Source organism: Rhinopithecus bieti, unplaced genomic scaffold (assembly GCF_001698545.2).
Source record: "Rhinopithecus bieti isolate Rb0 unplaced genomic scaffold, ASM169854v2 scaffold_12653, whole genome shotgun sequence".
Taxonomy (NCBI): Eukaryota; Metazoa; Chordata; class Mammalia; order Primates; family Cercopithecidae; genus Rhinopithecus; species Rhinopithecus bieti.
Window position 1 is genome coordinate 1,697,066 of NW_016807437.1, and position 24,406 is coordinate 1,721,471.

A 24,406-nucleotide genomic window follows, 5' to 3' on the forward strand; every position below is an offset into this window, starting at 1 on the left:
ATATTCTTGATACTAATACTGCATTTTGAAAGGGGTGACTCCTTCCTTATTAAAATTTTAGAACACTATCCTAAGTGAAGTATAATGGTTGCCAAATTAGATGGCATCTGGATCTGGTTGATCTTGAACAAGCAGGTTAGTCATATAACTTAGCTAAGTCATTGTGAAATTTCCTCATGTGTAGAAAGAGATATTAATAGTAAATACTGCGGCAGATGGCATTTTCCATAAATGCCTACAAAATACTTTCCATGTCAGCTGCTCTTCAGAAATGACCTTGCCATTCCTCCATCAACAGATGAAATCTAATTCCCCTTCCTTTGCATCTGGGCTGGCCTCAGGGACTTACTTGAGCATTGGAATGTGGCCAAAGTGATGGTCTGGGACTTCCAAGGCTAGGTCATACAAGCTAAGTCATTCTGTGTGGGTCTTTTGGGATATTCCCTCTTCAAACCCAGCCACCATACTGTGAGAAGCCTGAGCACTTGGAAAAGCCATGTGTAGGTGCTCTGGCTAACAGTCCCAGCCAACAGCAAGCATCAACTGACAGCCGAGTGAGCCCTCCTGACATTCAGCACCTTTGGGCCTTCTGATAACTGCAGCACCAGCCCACATCCGGGACCCCAAAAAGAATGGGAATATACTGAGCCCAGTTAGTATACAAACGAAGACAGATAATAATAAATGGTTGTTTTAAGCCATTAAGTTATGGAGTGGATGTCATACAGCAATAGAAACTAAATCACTAGCTCCTAGGGTTATGTGAAAATCAAATAAGACAATGCATGCAAAGTGATTACTAAAGTGCTTGGTAAATGATTAATACAGTTGCAGAAAAAGTAAGCTGATTATATGGGGAGATAAAACATGGGCACAAATAACTGCAAAATTAAGCAGGCATGATCTGAATCAATATTTAGTGGGCACCTATCCCATGTCAGGCTTTCTATATAATCATAGAATCTCCAAGTAGAACAGAATTTGGGAGCTATTGTAGTTTAACCTCCCACTTAGTGAGGACATTCCTTCTTGAATGCTTGTTTAATACAACAATTATTTATTAAGCTCCGCTCTGCACCAGAAAGTGTGGTAGATGGTAATGTCAGGAAGTGGGATACAAAGAACTAAGACAGAGCCCAGTGCCAGAGGCAAACACATGGACAGTTTCTGCCCAGTGTCATATGTGCAGGGAGAGAGGATACAAAGAAGAGGGATGCATTTCCCCTGCATGGAATGGGGTGAGTCATCTCACTGTTAATTCTCACTGTTAATCAGCTCTGCTGATTCAGCTTCCTGGTGCTCTGGATCCTGCTGATACATTTTCTGTGCATCAACTTGTATTCTAAGTGACAGTTCTCCAGCTCTTTGCCTTCTTGCTCCATATCCCAAAGTTGGCAGTTTACACATCCACTTACCCATCTCTGCTCAAAGCTGACCCTTGTCAAGGAAGGAGGGGTTTGCCTGGCTCTTGAACACCAGCCTGTGGACTCTTTAAGGCCAATGCCTGGATCTTGTTCATCATTGAGGCCCCAGCTCCTAGAGCCACCAAAATAAAACAAAACAAAACAGAGAGAGAGAGAAGAAAACAGCCACCAAACAAATGCATCTCATTTTGTGTGGGTTCAGAAAAATGCCGGAGATTCCTTTAATTCAAGTTTATTTCAAACAACTACATCAGGGAAAATTAGCAGTGTAAGCTGCTTCCTCAAGCTTCATGAGCAACACTAAGTGTTTAATAGGCTAAGAGTTTAATAGGCAAGTAAAATCAGCTAACAAACAAACAAACAAACGCTGAAGAGTTCGAGTCCGTTACAGCCAAGTAGTTGGCAGCTGCTACAGTTATGACCCATCATAGTTTCCCACATGCAGCCATGTTTTATGGCTTCTTAAAATTATTTTAAAAAATATTTCACAAACCATGGGTTTCACACAAATATAAGGGTTAGAATTTCAATTTTAAAAAATAAACTAAGTTTGGCGTCACATCAGAGAAAGCTCTGGATTTCTCCTTTTAAGAAACAGAGGAGGTGACTCACCAGAGCAGAGGAGTCATCTGAATTGGGCCCTTTATTCTCAGCCTAACCTGCTGAGGAGCATCATCTACAACTCACAAGGTACTGAGAGCGGGAGAATTTGCATGGATAGACAAAAGTTTGCTTCATTGCTCAGTTTCCTTTAATCACTTCTCCTCCTTCTTCTCCTCTTTCTTATTTGAAACTTATTACTTGTTTGTATTAATGTTTCTCTGCAGGGCTGTAACTGTAGTTTATACAAAACAGTAGAGTACAGGGCTCTTTCATTTAGCAGCTTAGTGTAGTTTTTGTTGCGACAGTGTATTCGTATCATAGGGTGGGGGGCAGAATCTATTTAATCAACTCTGGGGTCAGTACAAGCCCCTATACAAAATCACCAAAACTTCCCTATGGAGAAAAAGATGGGAAATTAGAAGAAAAAATAAAGCTCGAGGGGGAAAAGGGTAGAGCTTTCATTTGGGAAAAGAGGAGGAATGGGGAGTTGAGAATCAGTGTGTACTCTTGGGTCATTGGGCGCAACCTAAGAGACTGGGGTGAATCCAGAAGCTGTTGGACCCCTGGGACCTGGAGGCAAATTGCAATGGTTGGTGGGTGAACTTCTGGGCCTGGGTGTGAAAATCAGCAATGAAGGGCAAACACTAGAAATTGGTAGTAGACCCCGGAAGTTGGTGGTGGATTCCTGGTTCCAGGATTAGAACTAGAGAGCTGCAGACACAACAGAGTAAGAATAGCTCAGGGCTCTGAGGGTGTAGGATCACATGTGAGGGTGGCGACAAAAATTTAGAGCAGTGATGGCTACAGAGGAAAACTATTTCTCAGTAGGAGTGGAGCCTCTTTACACCAGGAGGTCTGGTGGTGGTCCCACCCTCTTAGAGTGGAACTGGAGAGAAACTGTTCCAGTGTGTTTGAAACTTGCCTGGTCAGCCTCTCTGCTCAACACCCCGAAGGTGATGGTCTTGTGAGACTCATTGCATGTCAGTGGTACTTTTGGCACCTGTCCAGGAACTTTTAATACTGTTCCTAAGCAGAAATGAAGCAATGGCAGGGCATGATGCCCCTGTCAACCTCTAAACAGTCAATCTGGAAGAAGAGGAGACTCTGCCATTCGCCTCCAAATTTCTCTGTGTAGTCATTGTATAGCCTAAAGAGATTCTTCTCCATCTCCACCTTGTCCGGCATTGGCTGGGATGTATTCCTTTTGGTTTATCTTTGACCTATTTTGTTTGCTTTCCTTGAGTATGTGTTATGTAACTCACCTTCGTGTTATAAACTTGCATTTTTGAACCCAAGTTATTGCTCATAAAATGTGGGATCTTGTTGATGTCAGTGGTCTTTACAGCCAACTGCCAGACATGCTGTCTGTGCTGCTGATTGCTGTCTAAGGAAGAGAACACTTCCCAGTTCTGGTCTTGCCTCTACCCCCTTATTAATGCTAGAAGTACAAATTAAGGGGCTTTGTACTTTTTCTAATAAATATGGATATGTTCAGCTACAGAAAGAACAGTAAAATAGAGAAAAACACTAAGCAGAATAAACTCTAAATGTCCTCAGGGTACTGAAAAATCAGTGTTTCTTCTATATTAGAATAGCTGAGAAGTTCAAGGTGTCCCTAATTAGAATTTCCAGCCCCAAATTCTCCTAGGACCAAAGTTGGTGCCCAATGAGTTACTACTGATCTGGGTAAGCCCTGATTGTTAGCCAAGATAGATGTACAACTGAAGGTCCATCCTCCATGCTCATACCTTCACAACAGTGACTATCTTCTTGTTTGCATGCCTGTAAATTGCCTTGAGTCAAACACACTGGATCTGTTCCCTCCATCCTTGTGGTGTCCCAGCCAGACATTGAATCCGTTGGAGGGAGGTGCAAGACCACTGTAGTGAGTCCTCACTTTCTTATCTCTGATCTCCTTAGGCTTATTCTTCTCAATCAATTTGGCCATGGGATTCCTCTCTCCTATCCCCTGAGCATTCAGTCCAAGTGTTCATCCACATAGCCGTCTAGGGGCTTCGGCACCTCCACACTCTATTATTCTGACTGGCTCCAGGCCAGCCCCTTTCCCCACTGGGAGGACTCCTCATCTTCTCTGTATTTCTCCTTTGGTCTAAATAATCCGGTTTAAAGTTACTAAAATATGGTTTTGGCATTTGGAATTCAACTTCAAACTCTGTGGTTTCTTTGGCTCACCTAAGCTCTTAAGGTTTCCACTGCATGTCAGTTTGGGCCCAAGAAAGCAAGTACTCAGCCTTATTTGCAGGAACTTGACCCATCTGGAGCGGGATCAGACTGGAATCAGAAGAGTTGCTCCCTGTTTCCAGAATCAGAGTTCTTTGGCCAATGTCTATTCCACAGAGAGATGGATCTGAGTCGGAGGACTTCCTGTGCTCACTCTGGTGGTAAGGAGATCCAGAGTGTGACTTGCAGATAAAGAGCTTATCTGAAGTTTACTATGGCTGGGGAAAGAGCCTTTGAAGGCATGCTACTTCTTATTTTCAGAATGGGATTTTGTTTACTTTTTTTTCCCCCCCATGGTGGAGAGAGGTCTGAATTATATTAGTATTTGCTGCTTTGGAATAAATGAAAGGGTCCTGGGCTCTTCCAATGAGGAAAAGACTTACTGGAGGCTCTTTTTCATATCTCACTCATTTTGGTTCTGGGCAGAAAGTGATAGATACTGGAAGCCAACCTGGAAAATCATGGAAGGTCTTGCTGGATAGAAATGTCTCCACTGTAGAGTTAAGATAGGTCTTCCTGAGGGACGGAGGGGGGCAATGGATCTGGGAAGTCATGATTATTTCTCCAGCAAGAGATGTACCTGGAGAGTATTGATGTGCTCTCCTACTCTTCACTGCTTCTAAGGAGTCAATAGCCCTCCTAGACTGATAGGTCTGGAGGTTCATAGTGGACCCTCTTCAGGGCAGACAGGTCTGAGGAGTTTTGCTATCACTCCTAGGATGAGAAGGATCTTGGGAATCATGACAGCATTCCTAGGGAGAGATGAATCCATGGAGTCATGGCAAGAATGCCTGTGGAAGGACAGGCCTTCATTCTTGCTTCCATGTCCTTGGTCCAAAAGGGCTCCATCTGTGTCCCTACCTATCTCATATCCACAGGAAAATTTCCATCATCATCTTCTTCATTTTCCAGTTTAGTGGTGAAGACAGATCATACCATGGTCCACACACACCATGGTCCACAACTTCCATCTTCCTGCCACTGGCCCTGCCATGCTTGCTACTGAATCTGAAGCACTCATCAGCACCAGTGACAAGTGACATGTCAGATGTGTGATGACTGAGAGTGGTAGATTAGCTACCAGAGCAACAGCATGTCAGGGTCTGTGACTTAGTGGACATGGAGGAGAAACCACATCAACAGGTACACCCTGTTTCCTGGGTCCCAGATCAGCACTCTGAGGAAAACATAGCAGGCAGAGGTCCACTCGAGGCCTCACAACTTTGGGAAACTCCTTATTCAGGTCCTAAGGGGATAATTCTATTTTTTGCAAGCAATTCATGTAATGGAATTAAGCTTAGTCATGTCCACAGTGTTTATGCCCAACCAGCTAAGCCTGACTACATCTGGGGAAATGCCCAAGTGGTTGACGATGCTACTCACTCAAGGGAAAGGGTATTTGTGTGATGAAAGTTAAAGATAAAATAGTTTTCAGGGGTAAGGCCTGCTAAAACAAAATCTAGACAGAACCTGAGCGCTTCTTCACTGCTTAGTTACATTTTCATTATATTCAAAACATCATCTCCCTCAGTGGTGATGGATGTAGTTTCCCACTATTTAATAGTTGATTTTTTCTGTGCTCTTCTCATATGATCAACCTAAGCCAAACAAGGAAAATTGCTTTTCCTCTTCCTTGTAAAGAAGGCAATGTCATGTCCTTACATAATGTTAGTATTTGGAGACAACATTAGATACATTAGACAACATAGATACATTATGGGTTCATTAATGTCATTAGTGAAGACTGAGAACCCATTAATGACATTAATGAACCCATAATAGACAACATAGATACATTAACTCGTATCTAATTTCTCAAAGTGAGTAACTTTGTGAGTCTTCTATAAATGTACTGAAGAGAGATGTGTGTTGGTGATTAGATCACCTCCCCTGTCTTCTTTATTCAACCCACAGCTTGGAGTTGGAGCCCTGAGTGGAGCAGTGTGAAACTCTTCTCCAAAGAATAATATAGCTCAAGGGGCTGTGGGATGTGAGCACTCTTGACAGTATCAGAAATCTGCAGCTGGACATCACACCCTGCCTCCACAGCCTGCCAGTAGAGTTAGGAAGGAGGGTGGTGACTGCCAATACCACCACTGGCATCACAGCAGCTATTACAGAAGCACTTTTCCTATATCCTCTCCCTTCTCACCACACAATACAGTAGCTGGTCCTAAATGAATCATTCCCCAGGGCCACATTGTTCTGGGAATGTAGAAGTAAACAAGCTAGAAGACAAGGACACTTGAAAAATTGATCAAACAGAGGGACAACTTGATCACGAGTTCCTCAAGGATGGTTTCCTCATCTGACTCAATCTCATCTCTGTTGACCAACATACCAGAAGATCAATGGATGGTTTCTGGGAAGTTGGTTAAACAGACTTCGAGGATGACAGGAGCAAAGGGAGCTGCAAGAGGCAGTTCAGGCTGCCAGTAGACCCAGAGTCCTTGATCCTTCTCCAAGGAAAACTGGACATTAACCAGGATCAGCCTGAGCAAGAGAGAGTGCAGTTTTCCTGTCTGTACCATTTTGCTGTCAAACTGGCAGGGCTGTGAGACTCCCTGGGCATGCCCCTAGAGGGGATCCAGCTCCAGCAGCTTGTGATTGGCATTGCTCGATCTCTGTTTTCCTGAAAGAGACTCTCCACAGTCCTTTGAAATCAAACCTCTCCAGTGGGGGCTGGAATTACTTAGCGAAGCCAGGAGTTGAGCATCTATCTGCAATAATGTATTTCAGGCCATTTGCAACAGATAGACACCCGCATTCTACAACCTCACCTCTAGTCAGAGTGGCTGAATGCATTTGTAAATCTGAATTCTTTCTTAAAGATGAGTTTTATTGTAACAACTTTGCATTTTCCCTTGTCAAATGAGAACTCACATTTTGGAACCCTTTGCTCAAGAAATTATTTTTCTGGTAATAAAAATACACATAAAGAAAATATGTCATATGGAAAAGATTACATTCCTAATCTGCCTTTCTATAAACTCATTCTCTTCAAAAGGATAAACTCTGACTTTATATAACAAAAACACAATGGTGACAGCGTTCTTCTTAGGCATTTTTGTGAGCTCTATGTATATATTAAGGACATTAGTTCTTTGTCTACCATATTATTTGCTTATCAGTCTTCTCCCGACCTCCCCAGCCACAGTATGTAGGCATTTGGTACAAGCACTGTAATAGCAGGTACATGACTATGTTTTTAGTCTACTCTTTGTGCCTAATAAACAGTCTGATGGGCACGGAGGTTCAACAAATGAATATTAACCACAAACTCTACAAGGCAGATCACCCTAGGTTCTGCAACCTAGCTGATAACCCTACTCTTATTTCACTAGGTTTGTTTTTAGAAGCAAAGGGATAATATTTGCATTGAAAACTCAATCATAAACACCCTCTGTCATATTCAGATAGCACAGAAAATTCTAGAACAAAGCACCTGTCTCCTAGCAGAGCTTTGCCTGCTTTGAGATTGAGAATACCTGCAGAAAACACCTAAGTCATTTATTAAAATACTGAGCTGAGAGAGTCATTCCCTTGTAGGAGAAGGCTCATTTGGTTATCGCTGTGGGCTCTGGAGCAGGACTTTGGTATGTCAAGACCCAAATCCAGTTACTGGCTGTGTGACTTTGGACAAGGTAGTTAACCACTCTAAGCCTCAATGCCATCCTCTGTAAGCTCAGAATAAAATAGATGTACAAATTACTACAGTGTCTAGACCTAAGTGTGCAATTCATTGTAGATATTCTTATCCTTATCATTATGATTATGATATTACTCAAGTCGTGGAAACAGCAAGTCCAGTTTCTGGAGACTGCAATGATGTCATTCCTCACACCCACTCAGACTCCAGGAGGCTCATCCACTTTCCCACCAAGTGAGTCTACGCCTTTATTGCTCCCTTCTATAAAACACTAGGATAATCATGGTACGTAATAATGCCTTTGTGTTTATAGGGCATGATCACATCCATTTTCTTATTTGACCCCCACAATAACCTTGTTATGGTAAACAAGGAAGAACATGTTATCTCCATTTTAGAAGTGAGGAAATAAAGGGAAAACGAGCTGAAGTGACTGGCTTAAATTACTAAGAAGTGGAGTAGAATTTAAAACAAGATCTTTCTCACTGTGTCTCTGGGTGGAGTAGAAAGACCACTGGCCAAAAGGAGCAGCCCCCTATTGGTCAAGTTTTGCTGCCATCACTGAGACCACCAGAGTGGGGAGCATTTCTCCTCCACTTTTCAGGATTTTGGATCTGCAGTTTGCTGCCTTTAAGCTGCTGATGTCAGTGTCTTATCTTGCCCAAGATTATACCGACAGGTGTTACTAGGAGATGTCTGGCTGGAGCAAGTCACACTATTTCTACACATACACAATGACATCTTTATATAGTTTACATATCATTGACATGCTCACCAGAGGCAGCTTTGAAGAGAAAATGAGGTCTCGAGAGGGCATTAAGCCAGCTGGAGTAGACAGATAGATGCCAGCGATGGAGGGGGCTTTTGCTCTGTGAAAGGCCAAGTAGCTCCATCTTCTAGAGGCCAGGTCTGAGCCTTGAGCACTGAGGTGACTGACTGGAGCACTTTGCATGCATGAGCAGCAGCTCTTATGGGTGATCTCCTTTTGCTCTAGTTAAAAAGTAGGGGAGGTTTCTCCCAAACTACCTGACCCAGTGCAGTTATAATGGTCTAAAATCACAGAACCAACCCTGGTTGTACAATAGAATCATAGGTGACATTTTTAATACTTATAGATGCCAAGGCCCCACCTAAACCAATTAAATCAGAATCTCTGTGACTGAGATCTAGGCATCAGTATTGTTTACAGTTGTACTGAGGTATAATTGATATACAGTAAACTGCACATATTTAACAATCAATTGGATGCAAAGTGACATAATATATATCCTGACTCTTCACTGTAATCAAGACAACGAACATATACAATATCTCGTAAAGTTTCCTCATGCCCTTTGTAATCTTTCCCTACTTCCCCATCCCATCACCAAGAAAACATTGATCTGCTTTTTGTCACTATAGATTAATTTACATTTCTAGAACTTTTTACAAATGGAATCATATTGTATGTTGTCTTTCTTTTGTCTGGCTTCTTTAACTCGGCATAATTTTTTTGAGATTTACCCATGTGGTTATATATGTCAGTTCCTTTTTATTGATAAATAGCATTCATTGTATACCATACTTTATTCAACTGTTGCTGGACATTTTTTTTTCCGGTTGTGGACTGTTACAAATAAAGTTGCTCTGAACATGCACATTGCATGGTATGTCTTTGTACTGATGTATGTTTTCTTTTCTCTTGGATCAATACCTAGGAGTGGAAAGCCTGAATCATATGGTGGACAGAAGTTTATCACTTTAAGACACTTCTAAACAGCTTTCCAAAGTGGTTGTGCCACTTTACATTTCCACCAACATTAAATGAGAGCTCTGGTTGCTGCACATCCTCGCCATTCTTGCATGGTCTACCTTATACTATATAGTGAGTACAGCTGATCTCACTGTGATTTTAAACTGCATTTCTGCAATGACTAACGAGGTTGAGCACCTTTTCGTATACTTTTTGCTATCTGTATATCTTCTTTGTTGAAGCTTATATTAAAACCATTAGGGATGGGATCCCAACATTAGTTTAAAAATCAATAAAACCTCCCTGGAGATTCTAACATGCAATCAGGATTAAGCATCATTGTCTCACTAGAAAACTGAGGGCAGACCTCTCATTTTAATCACGTGGAAACTGGGAGATTAAGGTTATTTGTATAGCAAGAAAAATTTCAAGACAATAAAATCACTCCTAAAATAGTTGTGGACATTACAGATCGAGTTCTCCACTGCAGACCTAACTATGTTATTTGCATAAGTCCGACAAGTTTTACTATTGTCTCTGGTAAGACTTAGTGATATAATTAACTGAATTATTTGTTCCAATCTGATCATTTATCATTTCACTTAGTCACAAGTACTTGTTCTACAATAAATTTTGAAGGAAGTGCATTATTTCAACTAACTTTGTGACAGTATTATGACTATGGTGAAATGGAAGGGAAAATAGCCTCAGGGCTTCCACATATAATGTTGACTACACAACCCTAGAGGGCTCCCTTCACATAGCAGATATGAAACCTGTGCATAACTGTTACAACCGTGTGCGGGGGACTGAACAGCCTTCATCTCTAAAATCTAGATTCTGGGTCTCACCTTCTAATTGTGTGACCTTAGGAAAGTCAGTTGAATCTCTGAATCTTGGTTTAAAATAAAATGGGAATAATTAGTGTTCACAGAATAGATGTGAATGACATGAGATCACATTGGGGATCAGCAAACCCAAAAGGCTACAGGAGCCAGGTAAGTAAGTTAAATGAACAAAGTGGGTCAGGTCAGAGAGGCAATAGAGACACGATGGAGACTGTGACAAACTCTAGGGTGCTTGCCCTGTCTACTCAGCTCTAGCTTGTTATGGCCTTGAGGAAATGCTGGCCATAGATTCTGCTCTTAAGAGAAATCAAGCACATCTGTGGTTCTGATGCGGTCCACTGAAACATGAAAGAGCTTTGCAAGTTAAAAGCCACCTAATAAATTTAAAGGGCATCATTATATGTCTTAAATAAAGCTATAAGTCAGTCTATGAGGGACTATTGTGGATGTCTATCTTGCATCTTCTCCTCTGTCCTTCCTATGAGAACTAGCAACACCATCATATGGATCTATAACCCAGTCTGGGTCAATCATCTTATTGCACCCACCCAGCCACAGTGATTGACCCAATGATTGCATGTACCCAGCTAGGAAAAAGAACCCTTCCTGGGGATTCTCCTAGCCAGAACCAACACAAGAGCTTTCCTTCTCCAGATACGAGACCATCAGGGTCAATATTCAGAGCTCCCTGTGCTTCACAGTGTATGAAGAAATGCCATTTATTCTAGGTGAGAATGAAGACAACACAGAATTGCTGATGACGGATAGAGTTCTGTCATTATGTGAGTACCTGATTCAAGAGGCCCCTTCTAAATTCTTGTTACATGATCCAGTAAATTTGGGACAAGGCTAGTTTGAGAGGGGTTTCTATTGCATGCAAGCAAAGGTATCCTAACTAATGCATTCTGCCATCCAATGGCAGAGGATGAGTTTGCATTGATTTTCAACACATCCTGTGACATCTGATTCACAGATAGAGGCTGCAGAGCTTAGAGGTGAGTCCGAGACAGGAGGTGGAAACGTGGCAGTGGCATTTCAGGGAAAGCTAACCAAGGCTGTGCAGAATTCTCTCTGCTGATTTGAATACCACAACCTGAAATATTTTCCAGATTTGAAAGCTCAGATGTGGGCCCTGCTGAGCTTCTGGAAGCAATAAGGCTCTAAGAAAAGGATTCATGCTAGGACACACAAGAGATTAAGGACAACACTACAATGGCATTTTATTAATTTACATTAAAAATGGAGCTGATATATAGACTGCAGCACTCCCATTATCATCTTATGTACATTATGTTCTTAAGCTACACAGGAAGCCAAAACATAATCAAAAACCACTTGTTCAAGTTGCTTTACTATAGCATTGTCAAGAGAGTTTGAAATCTGTATGTTCAGTGTACTTGGTCCATAGAGGCAAACTAACATAGAAAGCCAGGTCATGAGCACTAGTCACAACAGCAAAAACTTGGAACCAACCCAAATGTCCATCAATGACAGACTGGATTAAGAAAATGTGGCACATATACACCACGGAATACTATGCAGTCATAAAAAAGGATGAGTTCATGTCCTTTGCAGGGACATGGATGAAGCTGGAAACCATCATTCTCAGCAAACTATCGCAAGGACAAAAAACCAAACACCACATGTTCTCACTCATAGGTGGGAATTGAACAAAGAGAACACTTGGATATAGGACAAGGAACATCACACCCTGGGGCCTGTTGGGGGAGTGGGGGGCTGGGGGAGGGATAGCATTAGGAGGAAATACCTAAAGTAAATGACGAGTTGATGGGTGCCGCAGCAACCAACATGACACATGCTATACCTATGTATCAAAACCCTGCACGTTGTGCACACTGTACCGGAACTTAAATGTATAATAATAAAAAAGAAAGAAAGAAAGAAAGCCAGGCCATGAGCAGAAGCTTGTTTGACTGGAACAGGATGGAAAATGAGGCATTAGATAAGTTATTGTTTAATGGCATTGAGCTAAAATAACCTTATAAATTTATTTTACAGGGTTGGGGATGTAGCCTTTGGATTTCAAAATATGTAAAGTTCAGATTGTCAAGCCTTCCTCTCTCCCAGATAGTACTCAAAAGGGCAGTCTCAGTGATTTTCCTTCCTCTGCCATACTATAGCTGTTCAACTCCTTTTCTGCTGGAAATATTCCTTCTGTGTACCTTATGCACTCAATTGGATGATGAAGTAGTGGTATGGGTGGTACCAATGATGACATTCCCAGTGACTTGCGTCAGCTCAGGAGCACAGGCTGTGTACCTACCTTCCCAATGCTGCTTTCAGTGACGTCACATTGGCAGCTTGACATCAGCTATGATGGAAATATTGACATCACAGAAACTGGCAAACATTACAAATCAGGGTGCTCTCCCCGCAAACACAGAAAGCTGGTGGTTCAACATTTACCAGCACACCACTGGTTATGAGTGCAATACGCCCAACACCCTTGTTGTTTCTTTCAGGTGTACATTTCTACTTTGATCCATTATGGACTGATCTAATATTAGACATTTAGAGAGAAATTCTGTGGCCTTATTTCTAAGATCTTACAGGGTCCTTCACTTTGTCTCCGGCCCTTACAATAAAGGGCTCACTTGGGGTAAGGCTCCAGTTCCACAGGGTGCTGGTCTAAGACAGGCACCTCCTGACTCTCAGTATGGTGTTCCCACCACACCTCTTACCAATCAAAACAATTACTTGCGTGTAGAACTGTTCCCAGCTAGTAGGAAGGATTTCATAAAATCATTTACCCTAAGTTGCTAGCATTGACGCAATGTTCACTTCTTTCAGATTATTTGTGTTTTCCTAGCCTACAGGAAGAGTGATAAGTGGTGAGACTTCTGGCAACACTTCAGGCTACTGAGGGAGTTAAATAGAAGCCAGGAACATTACTAATATTTCTTACTCTTAGGCTGGCCACCACCTAAAAGCAACCCTGCTAATTCATTCTCTAAGTCTGGGGAGAAGAAATGCTGATGATGATAATAATAATAATAATTATTTTTATTTTTCAGGACAAATCAGTCGCTGTCCTTCCTGATAATGTCGCAGGGAATTTCTCTGACTTTTGGTAACTCTCAGATATAGGAGAGATAAGTTGATAGAACTCAATCAGAATCTCTGTGACCCAAATATATGACAGTACTTGTTGAAAAGTGAGGATTTATTGCCTGAAATTTGAGAAGACCCTAGAGATGGCCCCTCTCTTCTTGTTTTGCAAATATACCAATGATGACATCCAGAAAATGTACAGTAACTCAGAGGAGGGAAACTCAGAGCTCCTGTTTTCCGGGTGCACTCTCCCCTTTACACAAGTCTGCCTCTTCCTCACTTCTGAGACTTCTATTTCCCTGGAAGTTTCCTTCTAAATGCAGTAAACATAACACATCTGGATATGCCAAATCAGCACGTATGCTGGAGAAACATACACTTGGTACAGCCTAAATAAACTAAAGCCCAGAAGCTGCTGTCTGATGTTCTCAGGGACAGATGTCAGTAGCAGGCCTGGGCTGGCCTTCAGTGTGCAGGCTGCCAGGGGCGGTCTAGGCAGCTTCTGCCAGTTCTCAGAGACTCACCAGGACTGTTCACTGCCTCACACTTGTTTCTTTTCAGGTTTTACAAGAGTCATACGGTGTCTTTCATTTCAGTGCCTATTACTCATTTCAATGATTCAGCCGACCCAGACAGGAGGAAAGCAAATGGACATGAGGTATGTGGAGAAATCTACTGAAAATGGGATTGATTGGGTTTTAAGAAAGTAGGACTTAAAGTTGGATGAGGCAGCATTCTGAGGATCTTAAGTTCCCAAGACATAATGTTCAATATTTATTGTCAAACCCAATTTCTGACTAAGCCATTTACGCTTTCTGAATAACCACTTTAATTTTTATTCACATCTACTCACCTTTTAAAAAATGGAAGTATGAACCAATTTTTAAAGAAATAGGACCAACCTTGGAAACTTATAACTATGAATCTTTATATTTTTATGATAGTTAGTAGTTTACAAAGCTGATTTCACTTGATCTTTACAAAAGCCCTATGGGGTGATATTTTTATTACCCACATTTTATAGATAAGGAATTAAATCTCACAAAGGTTTGAAGACTACCCCAAAAGCGTCATAGGGCAACTAAAACTAGTTAACCCCAAGGCCCTGTACCAGAATGATCACTTGCCTTTCCCCCACCAACCCACACTCAGTAGGCACAGCGTCCAAGAGGCTCTGCCTCTTTCTCAGTGCCATCTTTGGGTTGCCTCATCCTACCTGCAGTGCTTACCTTCAAAGCAGATGCTGACAATGCGTTTGGATTTTGGAGGCTTGATTATGAAATAAAACTGAATAAAATAGTGCTGGACACATGTTGAGTTTCAGTTTTCTGACCCTCCTCTTTTGAGACTCCAGGTCCAACCCTCACTTGTACCTTCAGATTCATGGACACCACTGATGAGGTTCTGGCTTGTTTCATTTTCATTCATGACTTTGACTCCCAGACCATACTTTGATCCTGGTTCTTACAGCGTTGATCTAGAAACATCCTGACCTCCAAGGCACCATCAAACCAATTTTGTCCAAGTAGTATAAATATCATTGCCCACCATAGATCTGGCAACAACAATTTAACATTTGCTGGGCACTTACCATGTGCCAAGCATGGTAAGTGATGAATGCTTTATGTTCATTAACTCGTTTAATGCTCATAGCAACCCTCTGAGGTAGGTACTCATAATTGTAAAGATGAGAAAGCCAAGGTGAGTAACTTGCCGAAGATCACACAATAGGTGGGGAGGCCAGGATTTGTGCCTACATCATTTTGACTCTGCAGTGTGGGCTCTTAACCACAAGGAAGTACTGACCTCCGAAAGTCATCTTACATCCACCTCCTCACCGTGGATAATTGAGGATTACAAGTGGTTATGAGCACTTTCTTTGTTGAAATTTAAGCTTAAAAATTGACTTGGAGGGTAGTGTTGTTAGACATCAATCCATGACCTGGGGGAAAATACCTACAGAGAGAGACAATGGGAAGACTGAGAACCCATTAATGAAAGGCAAGCAGTCCACACTATATTGCTTGTAGTGTAACATTTGAAAAAACACATATTTTGTGGTGAGCTTGGGCAAGATGCTGCCCGCCCTAGGAAGGCAGCCAAGAATTACTGCCACCTCCACCCCAGAGGATCACCCGACTAAAGGCCACAGAGAGGACCAGGCCCCATCAGAGACTGCTTGTAATTTCTCTCACTGTGGGAGTTTCCAAATGAATAAACAAACAAACAAAAGTGGTTCTACAATTTTCTCTGCGATTCAGATTCAGTGAAGCAGTAAGTCTTTGGTGCTTAATTATGAAAGATACCAAAAACACTTATTGTCCCAAATACTTTGCAGAGCAATAACATTGAAAAATAGTTCTAAGGCCTGTTTCACTGATCCAGATTTCTCTCTGTTTTCTCATGTATGATGCAAACATTTAAAGAAATGAACAAAAGTCAGATATGACTGGAAGCTGCTTGAATTAATGTGGATCAAGAAGAAAATGGCAAAAATTCAGTCCTCATGCCTCATTTCAACCATTAGGATTCTCCCCTTTTAGATATTTTACAGAACTGCTAAAAAGTTGTCAATAATTACTTTATTGAGCATCTGCAAGGTGCACAGCATTATACATAGCTTGAAAATGTCAAATTGAGTTTTTGTCACACCCTCTGTAAAGGCTTCCCTAATTTCCATGGTTTTGTGGTTTTTCTTCCTCTGTTCCAAAGAACATGCTATTAGTACCTTTACTGCAGCACTTACTTGTCCTTCATGTGTTACAAGTACAACTGTACTACGTGTTCTCTCCATTAGGCTTTGACTCCTCAAAGATGGAATCCATGCATTGTTGATCTCTGCAAGCCTGATGTCCAAATACGTGTTTGACAGATGAACAAATGACTGAATAAATGTAGGGTGCTGCACTTTGGTTCCTTCTCCCAACTCCCTAGTCTGCATTTAGGTGGAAATGGTTGATGCTGAGTGAGAAGCCAACATTCAAAAGGCACAATGAAAAAGAGAAGTGTCCAAAGGCATAGCTCATCCACAGACTAGAAAATCAGCTCCATAATGAGGAAGAGGCTGATCCCAAGGCCTCAGAACATAACAGAGCCACAGCAAGATCTTTAAGCCAGAGTTGGGGTTCATCAACCCCAGCCTCTACCTGAAAGCCCAGCGTAGCTCATTAGGAACAGGGGAGCAGTCTAGCCACCTGCTGTGGCTTCAGGTCCAATGCAGATGGTTCCAGAGACCCATGGGCACAGCCACACTAGTAGCTCAGGGCAGTGGGTCTCAGCCACCTAACCTTACTGATACTTTTTGCTTTATTGTCCCTTTTTAGATTTCAAAACAGGCCATGCAAGAATAAATAGACACTAAACAATTGGATGTGAAAAAGAAGACATTCCCAAATGGTTCTCAAGAAGCCGTTTGGATGCTGTGCTCCTTACATGGTGCTAAGGGGCTCAAGCTGCCACGGATGCCCTTTTCGGGCCTTTCAGTATGCAAATATGTGCTAGGAGGGAATTAAGTTTCCCTGGGATGCAGTAAGCATAATGTTGTATGTGGACGGCTAATTGTTTTCATCACACATGCCAAATCCAACTGATTAGTCAGGGCCTGGAGTCTGTTTGATGGATGAGGAAATCTTGCCACGGTCCAAGGAGGCAGCTGAATAATAGCACGAACTTCCCATGTCTGACATCCCAGGTGTGATGGGACATGTGCAAACAATGTTGGCTCCTAATCTGCTCTCAGCCACGAAACTAAGGGGCCTCAGGTTCCTTATCAAATAATAGTTTGGCTGGACTGTCCCTCTGGTCACTTCTAAAATTCCTTTTCTTTATCCAGCAGGATTCTTGACCAATCAGTATCAAGTCAAACCCTCACCCTTTACCTTCACACTGCTGAAATAAAGGGACATCCAAACTTTATGCTCCCTAAGACAAGTGTTGGTAAAATACTGCTTTAAATTTCTTAGATAAGCCTGGTGCATATCTCCCCAGCACGGACTCATGTGGTACCCATACTCCCTAACCTTGCACCACAAACCGATCAGGATGGCAGCTTGCTGGCTGCTGTTCTACTCTGGGTGTGACTCTGCTATTTTTCTGCAAAATGTAACTCTTGCTACGCTCATGTTTCTCATTCATCGACCCCATGCAAATGGCTGACATGTTCTCTCTCCTTGTTGGGACCCTGAATTTTTGCATATAACTTTCTGATTGATCCTGGGCTGTACCTCCAAGATCAGTATTTCATAATTCACTGTTTCCTACCTCTCAGCAATTCTTTAAAACATTCAGAAAAATCCAGATGATCCCACCCCAATTGTGGGAAGCAAAGTTTGGTCCCTCTTGTTATATTTTTTAGCACAAGATTTAAAATGACAAGTGCTTGATCAAAAATGTTTTGAGAATGAGCTCTCACATTTCACTTGTATTAATGGGGAGTTATGTTTGTAGCCTCAAACACACTATAAAATAATTTCCTAAGATACAATTATTCTTAAATATTTTATTTATTTTTTCGGAGATGGCCAGAATAATTTTTATCTTTATTTTGTGGCTCTTTTCTATATAGTTGTACCAAAACAACCATTTAGGGACATAAGCCAGAGTATTTTTACTGTACTAGGTACTTACTCAATGCATTAGAAAAATCTAGTATGTTGCAGAATATGAATTTTCATGTTAGCTTAACATATGGATCTTTCAGTTCAACCTTGTTAGGCAGGGATACACGTCAAGTTAATCCAAGCTGGGCAAAAGATGTCCTTGGATCTGCAGCACCTACTAAGAGCAGGGCTGTCCACCTTCTCTTCTCTTCCTTTCACCTGAGAGGACTGTATTATACCATTCAAGGTGCAAAAAAAAAAAAAAACAAAACAAAACACACTTTGCCCTTCAATTCAAACTCTGTTACGCCACATTTGGCATAAAATGCTTACCATTACCTAAAATGATTTTTTAAAAGTGCTTATAATTACCTAAAAGAAAAATGTAGCAAAATTCAACTTTGGAGGAAAATGAAAACTGTACATATCCTTGAGAGCCAAGGAAAGCTAAGAGATATAGAAAATTCTACATCCCCACAAAGTCATTTCAACAGAGAGGCATTATCTGCATTCCACCAAGGTCAGCTGAGTTGGGGAGAAAGATAAGCAAATGCTGAGAAATTGGCTGCAGAATTTTTTTTTATCTGTTTTGCCTTAAATCACAAAAAGCAATAGGAAGAACAAGCTCCCTTTGTCCTTTTCTCAGAGACCTTTGGTTTAAAGTTGTTCTTTTTCTAATTCTTCCCTCCCCTGTAATTTTTAATTATCAGAAATAAATACCAGTGCGTTTCAGGTGGTCATCTATGTCAGAGTGCATAACTGAAGTTATTAGTGGCTTGGGAGTTCACACACATAACTGGAGGTAAACAGCAGATTACTACACCTAATCTCACCCTGAGCATTTCTACTCTGTCAAGTCTAAATTCTGCCATCTTCTTTTGCAAAAACAAGCAGACGTCCCCACCAAAGGCCAAAATATAATGATAACTGACAGTGAACAGAAACCCATTGTAAAGACAAAATATTCCAGCTTTCGAATTCACTGTGACTGGATACTATTAGTTTTTTGAGTTTATAACTCCCCAGAATTATCAAAAGTAACCTTGTAGCCAATCCGCTTGCAGACACTAAAAACAACCTGAAATAGGCCACCCAGGGTACCAAAAGCAGTGTCAAAGAGCAGTGAGACAGTGCCACCAAGGCCCAGTGCAATGTCCTTGCATACAATTGGAATAGCGCCCATGGTATACACAGGGAAAGTGGCCACATCCACAAGGACACGGACAGGGATGCTCAGAACTCGGCAAATGGCCTTCAGCAGACAACAAAGGATCCGGAGAATAGCCCTGATGACTTTGGCCACAACCTTCAGCACCTTCCAGGGAATGCTCACCAGCTCTTCCCCAATGGCCATGAAGTATGAGATGGTGGCTGACCCCAAGCGGTAAAGACAACTTTCTATGCCATTAATCACCTGCTTGGTAACACACCACAGGAGATAGACAATGTTCTTCAGGATTGCTACTACAAGGTAATAAATTAATTGAAAAAGCTTGATGAATGGGGTAGCAATGAAGCCCATGAGTTTTCCCAAAAAGGTACTACTTCCCTCAGATGCCTCTGGAGGCAACGGAGCAGACCTCTTGCTCCTTGTGCTAGAGAGGGGACTAGAAGTCTTTTGAGATTGCACCATTCGTTCTTCATCCTGGACTTGGTTAACCACTTCCAGGATTTTTTTCATTTTCTCTGTGTCTTGCTCAGTTTCACCACAGTTGTTCTGAAACAGCTGAGGGTTAAATGGAAGCAGTTTCTGAAGATCTTTTACCATCACATCTTCTATGATGTCACTGTCCCGGGTGTGCTTGACAAAGCCCATGGCCCAGCCACCTCCAGGGATAGCACAACAGGCCGCCAGCCAAACGAACTCAGGGACTGCCACTTTATCTTTAACTCTGTAGTCTGAGGGCACTGTGCCTGTGAGGATATATAGGTCTTCCCCACTGCCACATTGTGGGGTCAAAGCCCGGTCCATTAGGCTATGGAGATTCACGTACCACTGTTCCTGGAAGTACTGAGTCATTGGGGCTGAATTTGTGAGAGTAAATGTGGCCACCTGGAGATCACTGCTAAGGGAGAACGGGTATAGCTGTCCTCTTTGGTAATCAGAATCAAGGTAATCTGTATTCAAGGCTTGCTTGCTTCCCAGGCTGTTCACAAAGGTGATGGCCTCTGCCTCATTAATTGCCTCCTCAAGGTTGCTGTTGGGGTCATCGATCTGAAAGAAGAAAACAAGTGGTGAGATGTATCCCTGCTTACAGCACAGAGGCAGCACTAGAATCATCCTGCCCAAACTCTGGAGAAGTCCCCACTGGTCTATTATTACTTCAAACGCTTGAGTTTGGAAGGACTTGGTTCTCTGGCACATGCACACTTCATTCTAATATACCAAAATCCTGGTGTTTCAAAGCATCTTTCAGATAGGCTGTTTCCTAGTCTATTACCTGTGTTTACCCCACCCTGCTCTACAGTAACACCCCTTCACTCACACACACACCCATCATCGTAATGTTCTTTTTAAAATCTGTTGTAGTCTGGGGCCAGGTCCGTGGCTCATGCTTGTAATCCTAGCACTTGAGGAGGCTGAAGCAGATGGATCACCTTAGGTCAGGAGTTTGAGACAAGCCTGGCCAACATGGTGAAACCCCATCTCTACTAAAAATACAAAAATTAGCTGGATGTGGTGATGGGTGCCTGTAATCCCAGCTACTTGGGAGGCTGAGGCAGGAGAATCACTTGAACCAGGGAGGCAGAGGTTGCAGTGAGCTGAGATTGCACTATTTTAACTCCAGCCTGGGCAACAGAGCAAGACTCTGTCTCAAAGCAAACAAACAAACAAACAAACAAACAAACAAACAAAAAATGTTGTAGTTTCATGAACTTCACAATTCTCTTTTGGAATACTTTATCAGATAATAAAAAAAAGTAAAAAAAAAAAAAAAAGGGGGGGGGGGGGGGCGAGTAGATCTCAACAGGCAAATAAAGCCAGAACTGCAACTCAGTTAATCAGCCACCAATGTTGGTTGCAATTGAATGCACATGTTCCTAAAGAATGTTTATACATTTTCGGATTTATGAAAAATAATCAACTCTAATCAGTGCATTTAAATTACATGGGGGAAATGTATAGTCTGGTATTGGTTACTGGATATTTATCAGGTAAAACTAAAATTCAAATTAGACCAGTTGCTGTTTGAACTTAATCTCCCCAATATTTGCTATGATTAACAATTCATTTTCTGTCTTGGTCAATCTAGACATGTGCTATATATATCAATTGCAATCAATATATACATCCTTTCTTGGTTCTGCTTTCTTTTACAAAAAATTCAATATTATTTACGATTATTTTCATCTTATCTGAAAGGACAAAAGGAGAGTGCTTAGGATTAATTTAGGATTATGTCATTATCCCCCAAACTAACTTGTAAATTCTTGACATCAGGAACCATGTATATTCTCCCAGAACCCAGCCCAAGGCCTGACGCATACTAGAATCTCAAGGCATTCTTGTTAGTCTTTATGCCCTGGGGTGGCAGTATTTATAATAGCAGCAAGTGGAACCATCCCACCTTTTCAAAAACAGGGCAAGGTTTCGTAAATAACCTTATGTTATATCCATCAAAGAAATAACTCATTAAAAACCATTATGGCCAGGCATGGTGGTTCAAGCCTGTAACCCCAGCACTTTGAGAGGCCTAGGCAGGTGGATCACCTAAACTCAGGCATTTGAGACCAGCCTGGGCAACATGGCAAAACCCCACTTCTATAAAAAAAAATTTCAAAAATTAGCTGGGCATGGTGGTACACACCTGTGGTCCCAGCTACTCAGGAGGCTGAGGTGGCAGAATCGCTTGAGCCTGGGAAGTGAGCAGAGACTGCGCAACTGCACTCCAACCTGAGTAAGGTAGTGACACCCCCATCTCAAAAGCAGTCATTAAAAAGCACTTAGAATTATAAAGCGGTTCGTAATGATGAGAAAATATATGCTATAACGTTGAAAAGAAAGGGCGGGATATAACATTAAATAATCACTTTTTAAAAGCCTTCAAGTATGTAAGGAAACATTTTGAAAATAAACATATGAGATGTCAACATGGTTGTTTGATTCCTGGGGATGCAAGTCATATTTTTTCCTCTATTTTCTTGTTTCTCTCCTCGTACCTCCCTACCCACATCAACCCATAATATGTGTTACTTTCAAAAGGAAATAAAAGAAATACAAACCTAATTAAAATGAGTAAATTATTGGTAACTGATTCTCTAAAATTGGTGCTACTCACTAAACATAAAATAAACCCCAAGGGGAGTCAAAGCCATAGGAATTGTGTTGTACCTCTAGTCTGAGGGCAGTCCAACTGTGCATCTCTCTGGCTCTGCAATGGCAAATGAAGACACTCTCTTGCAGGTATGCATAGGGGTACTGAGGGCAATGGATAAACAACTTGGTATATTTGCTGAAACCTAATGGAGTAATCTGTCGGCTGACCCTACTCATTCACTCCATGCCTTCCCCCATTCTTAGAAGGAGCAATGATCCTGGGTAGTCTTCACTGCTACCACATCCCTTGTAGGATAGAGATAAGAAGCTCATTCAGTTGGTTAAGCTGCTGTCTCTGCTCTCTTATATCTGAAAGATACATCCCAAGGAAACATTAGTCTCATTTTTTAATCATAAGACCAGGATATAGCAGAGCCAAGATCTACGAAGACTTGGGTGTAAGGTCAGGGTTTTAAGATGCACATTTCTCCATGGTTACTGGGGCATTTTGTATGCATTTAACCTGGTGCAGTGCCTTCATTCCTTCTAGGGAAACTAAAGATTGTTTTTGAATTGATAACCCTTTGGCAGAGCATTGTGGGAGCATGCTGGAGTGTCTTTAGCCCAAGAGCCACCCAAGGGTGAAACGTGCCTACAGGGGTTGATGGAAGGCCTAAAAAATGAGCAGAGAAGAGGGACTTGGATGAGGAAGGGGAGGAGGCAAAAGAAAGAGGCAGAAGGAGAACAGGGGAGGATAAAAAAGGGAAGCAAATGAGAGACGTAAATGAGAGAGAATGTGCATGCACGTGTAAGAGACAGAGTGTCCCGTTGTTAAGCAGAAACCAGGACTTACAATGGACTTACAAAGACTGTGGGGGTTGATTCACTCCCAAACTGCTATGCATGGTCTTCCAGTGCTGCGATCAGAGGAGACTAAGCTGGGTGTTTCAGCATCCTCTTAGATCACTTGAGTTCACGGGACTTCAGATTTCAGCCACAGCTCTGCACCTGACAATCAGGTAAGGCCTTTTCTGCCCAACTCCACAGGGAAATTTCCCATACACTTACATGGGAAATAAGCCAGGATGGAACCAAGGTGGCTGGGAAGGCCATGGCCCAATTCTATACTGACTGGGTCCTGTGCACCCCACTGCCCTGGGCCTTCCAAGGCAAAGCAGTAACTAAATCATATGCTCCAGAAATACAGGCAGCTTTGGGCACATCTTCCCTCCCCTTCCCCTGCTTTCTTCAGAACTTCATATTCATGTTTACTATATTCTTATGAACTCCAAACCTGGTTCTATGGTTTGATGACAAGATAGAACATAGTGTTTAAAATTGAGACAGAATATCTGGCTACTACTATACCTATATAGTGATAGGGAGATGGATTGGAGACTAATATTTTTTGAACTACCAATTTAATGCTTTCAATATAACATTATATGGAAGCATTTTTACTTTATTTTACAGATAGGGAAACCAAGACACAGAATGATGAAGAAAATTTTCCAGTATTCCAATAATCAGTAGCAGGAATGGAGCTTTTTCCATTTCAATGATTTTTTTTCTAGCATTTCTATTGTTTTATTTCAAATTCTCTTTTTTTTTTTCTCTTGGGAAATCCTTTTATCTTTTAACAGTTTAGACATAGATTTTAAAGTTCCTTTAAGATTTCTCTATTTGGTTTTCAGTTTATTTTGTTGCTTCTACTGGTTGACTTCAAGGAGTGTGTATAGCTAAGTACTTTGCAATTTCTGCTGATGAGTTTATCTCACGAGAGGTCCATGATATTTTGTCAAAAAAAAAAAAACCCAAAACAACCAAAACCCAATAGGATTGCTTTTTAAGTTGCCCCTGCCAGGCCCCTACAGAATTCTATGAATTGGGACCAGCTTCTGAGTTATTTTCTCAGTTCAGGGTTTTCACATGGAAAAAGCAGAGTAAATATGGAACCACCACGCCCAGTCAGAAAATGATA

The 24,406-nt window shown here is 41.7% G+C and overlaps 1 protein-coding gene across 2 annotated transcripts in view; it reads right to left on the minus strand.

Annotated features, from left to right (window-relative positions):
• Window positions 1-16,134: 16,134 nt before the first annotated feature.
• The window catches only part of ENDOD1 (endonuclease domain containing 1), a 43,977-nt gene continuing 35,705 nt past the window's right edge, over window positions 16,135-24,406 (minus strand). Inside the window, exons 1-3 of one of the 2 annotated variants that reach the window (XM_017882009.1) lie at window positions 23,290-24,372; window positions 22,501-22,794; window positions 16,135-20,382 (exon numbers count right to left, since the gene is read on the minus strand). In XM_017882009.1, the coding sequence (XP_017737498.1) occupies window positions 19,180-20,382; window positions 22,501-22,662 (1,365 nt within the window). In that variant the 5' untranslated portion in view covers window positions 22,663-22,794; window positions 23,290-24,372 and the 3' untranslated portion in view covers window positions 16,135-19,179. Of the gene's footprint in view, window positions 20,383-22,500; window positions 22,795-23,289; window positions 24,373-24,406 lie in introns of those variants that run through there. The other variant, XM_017882008.1, reaches the window with a different exon arrangement.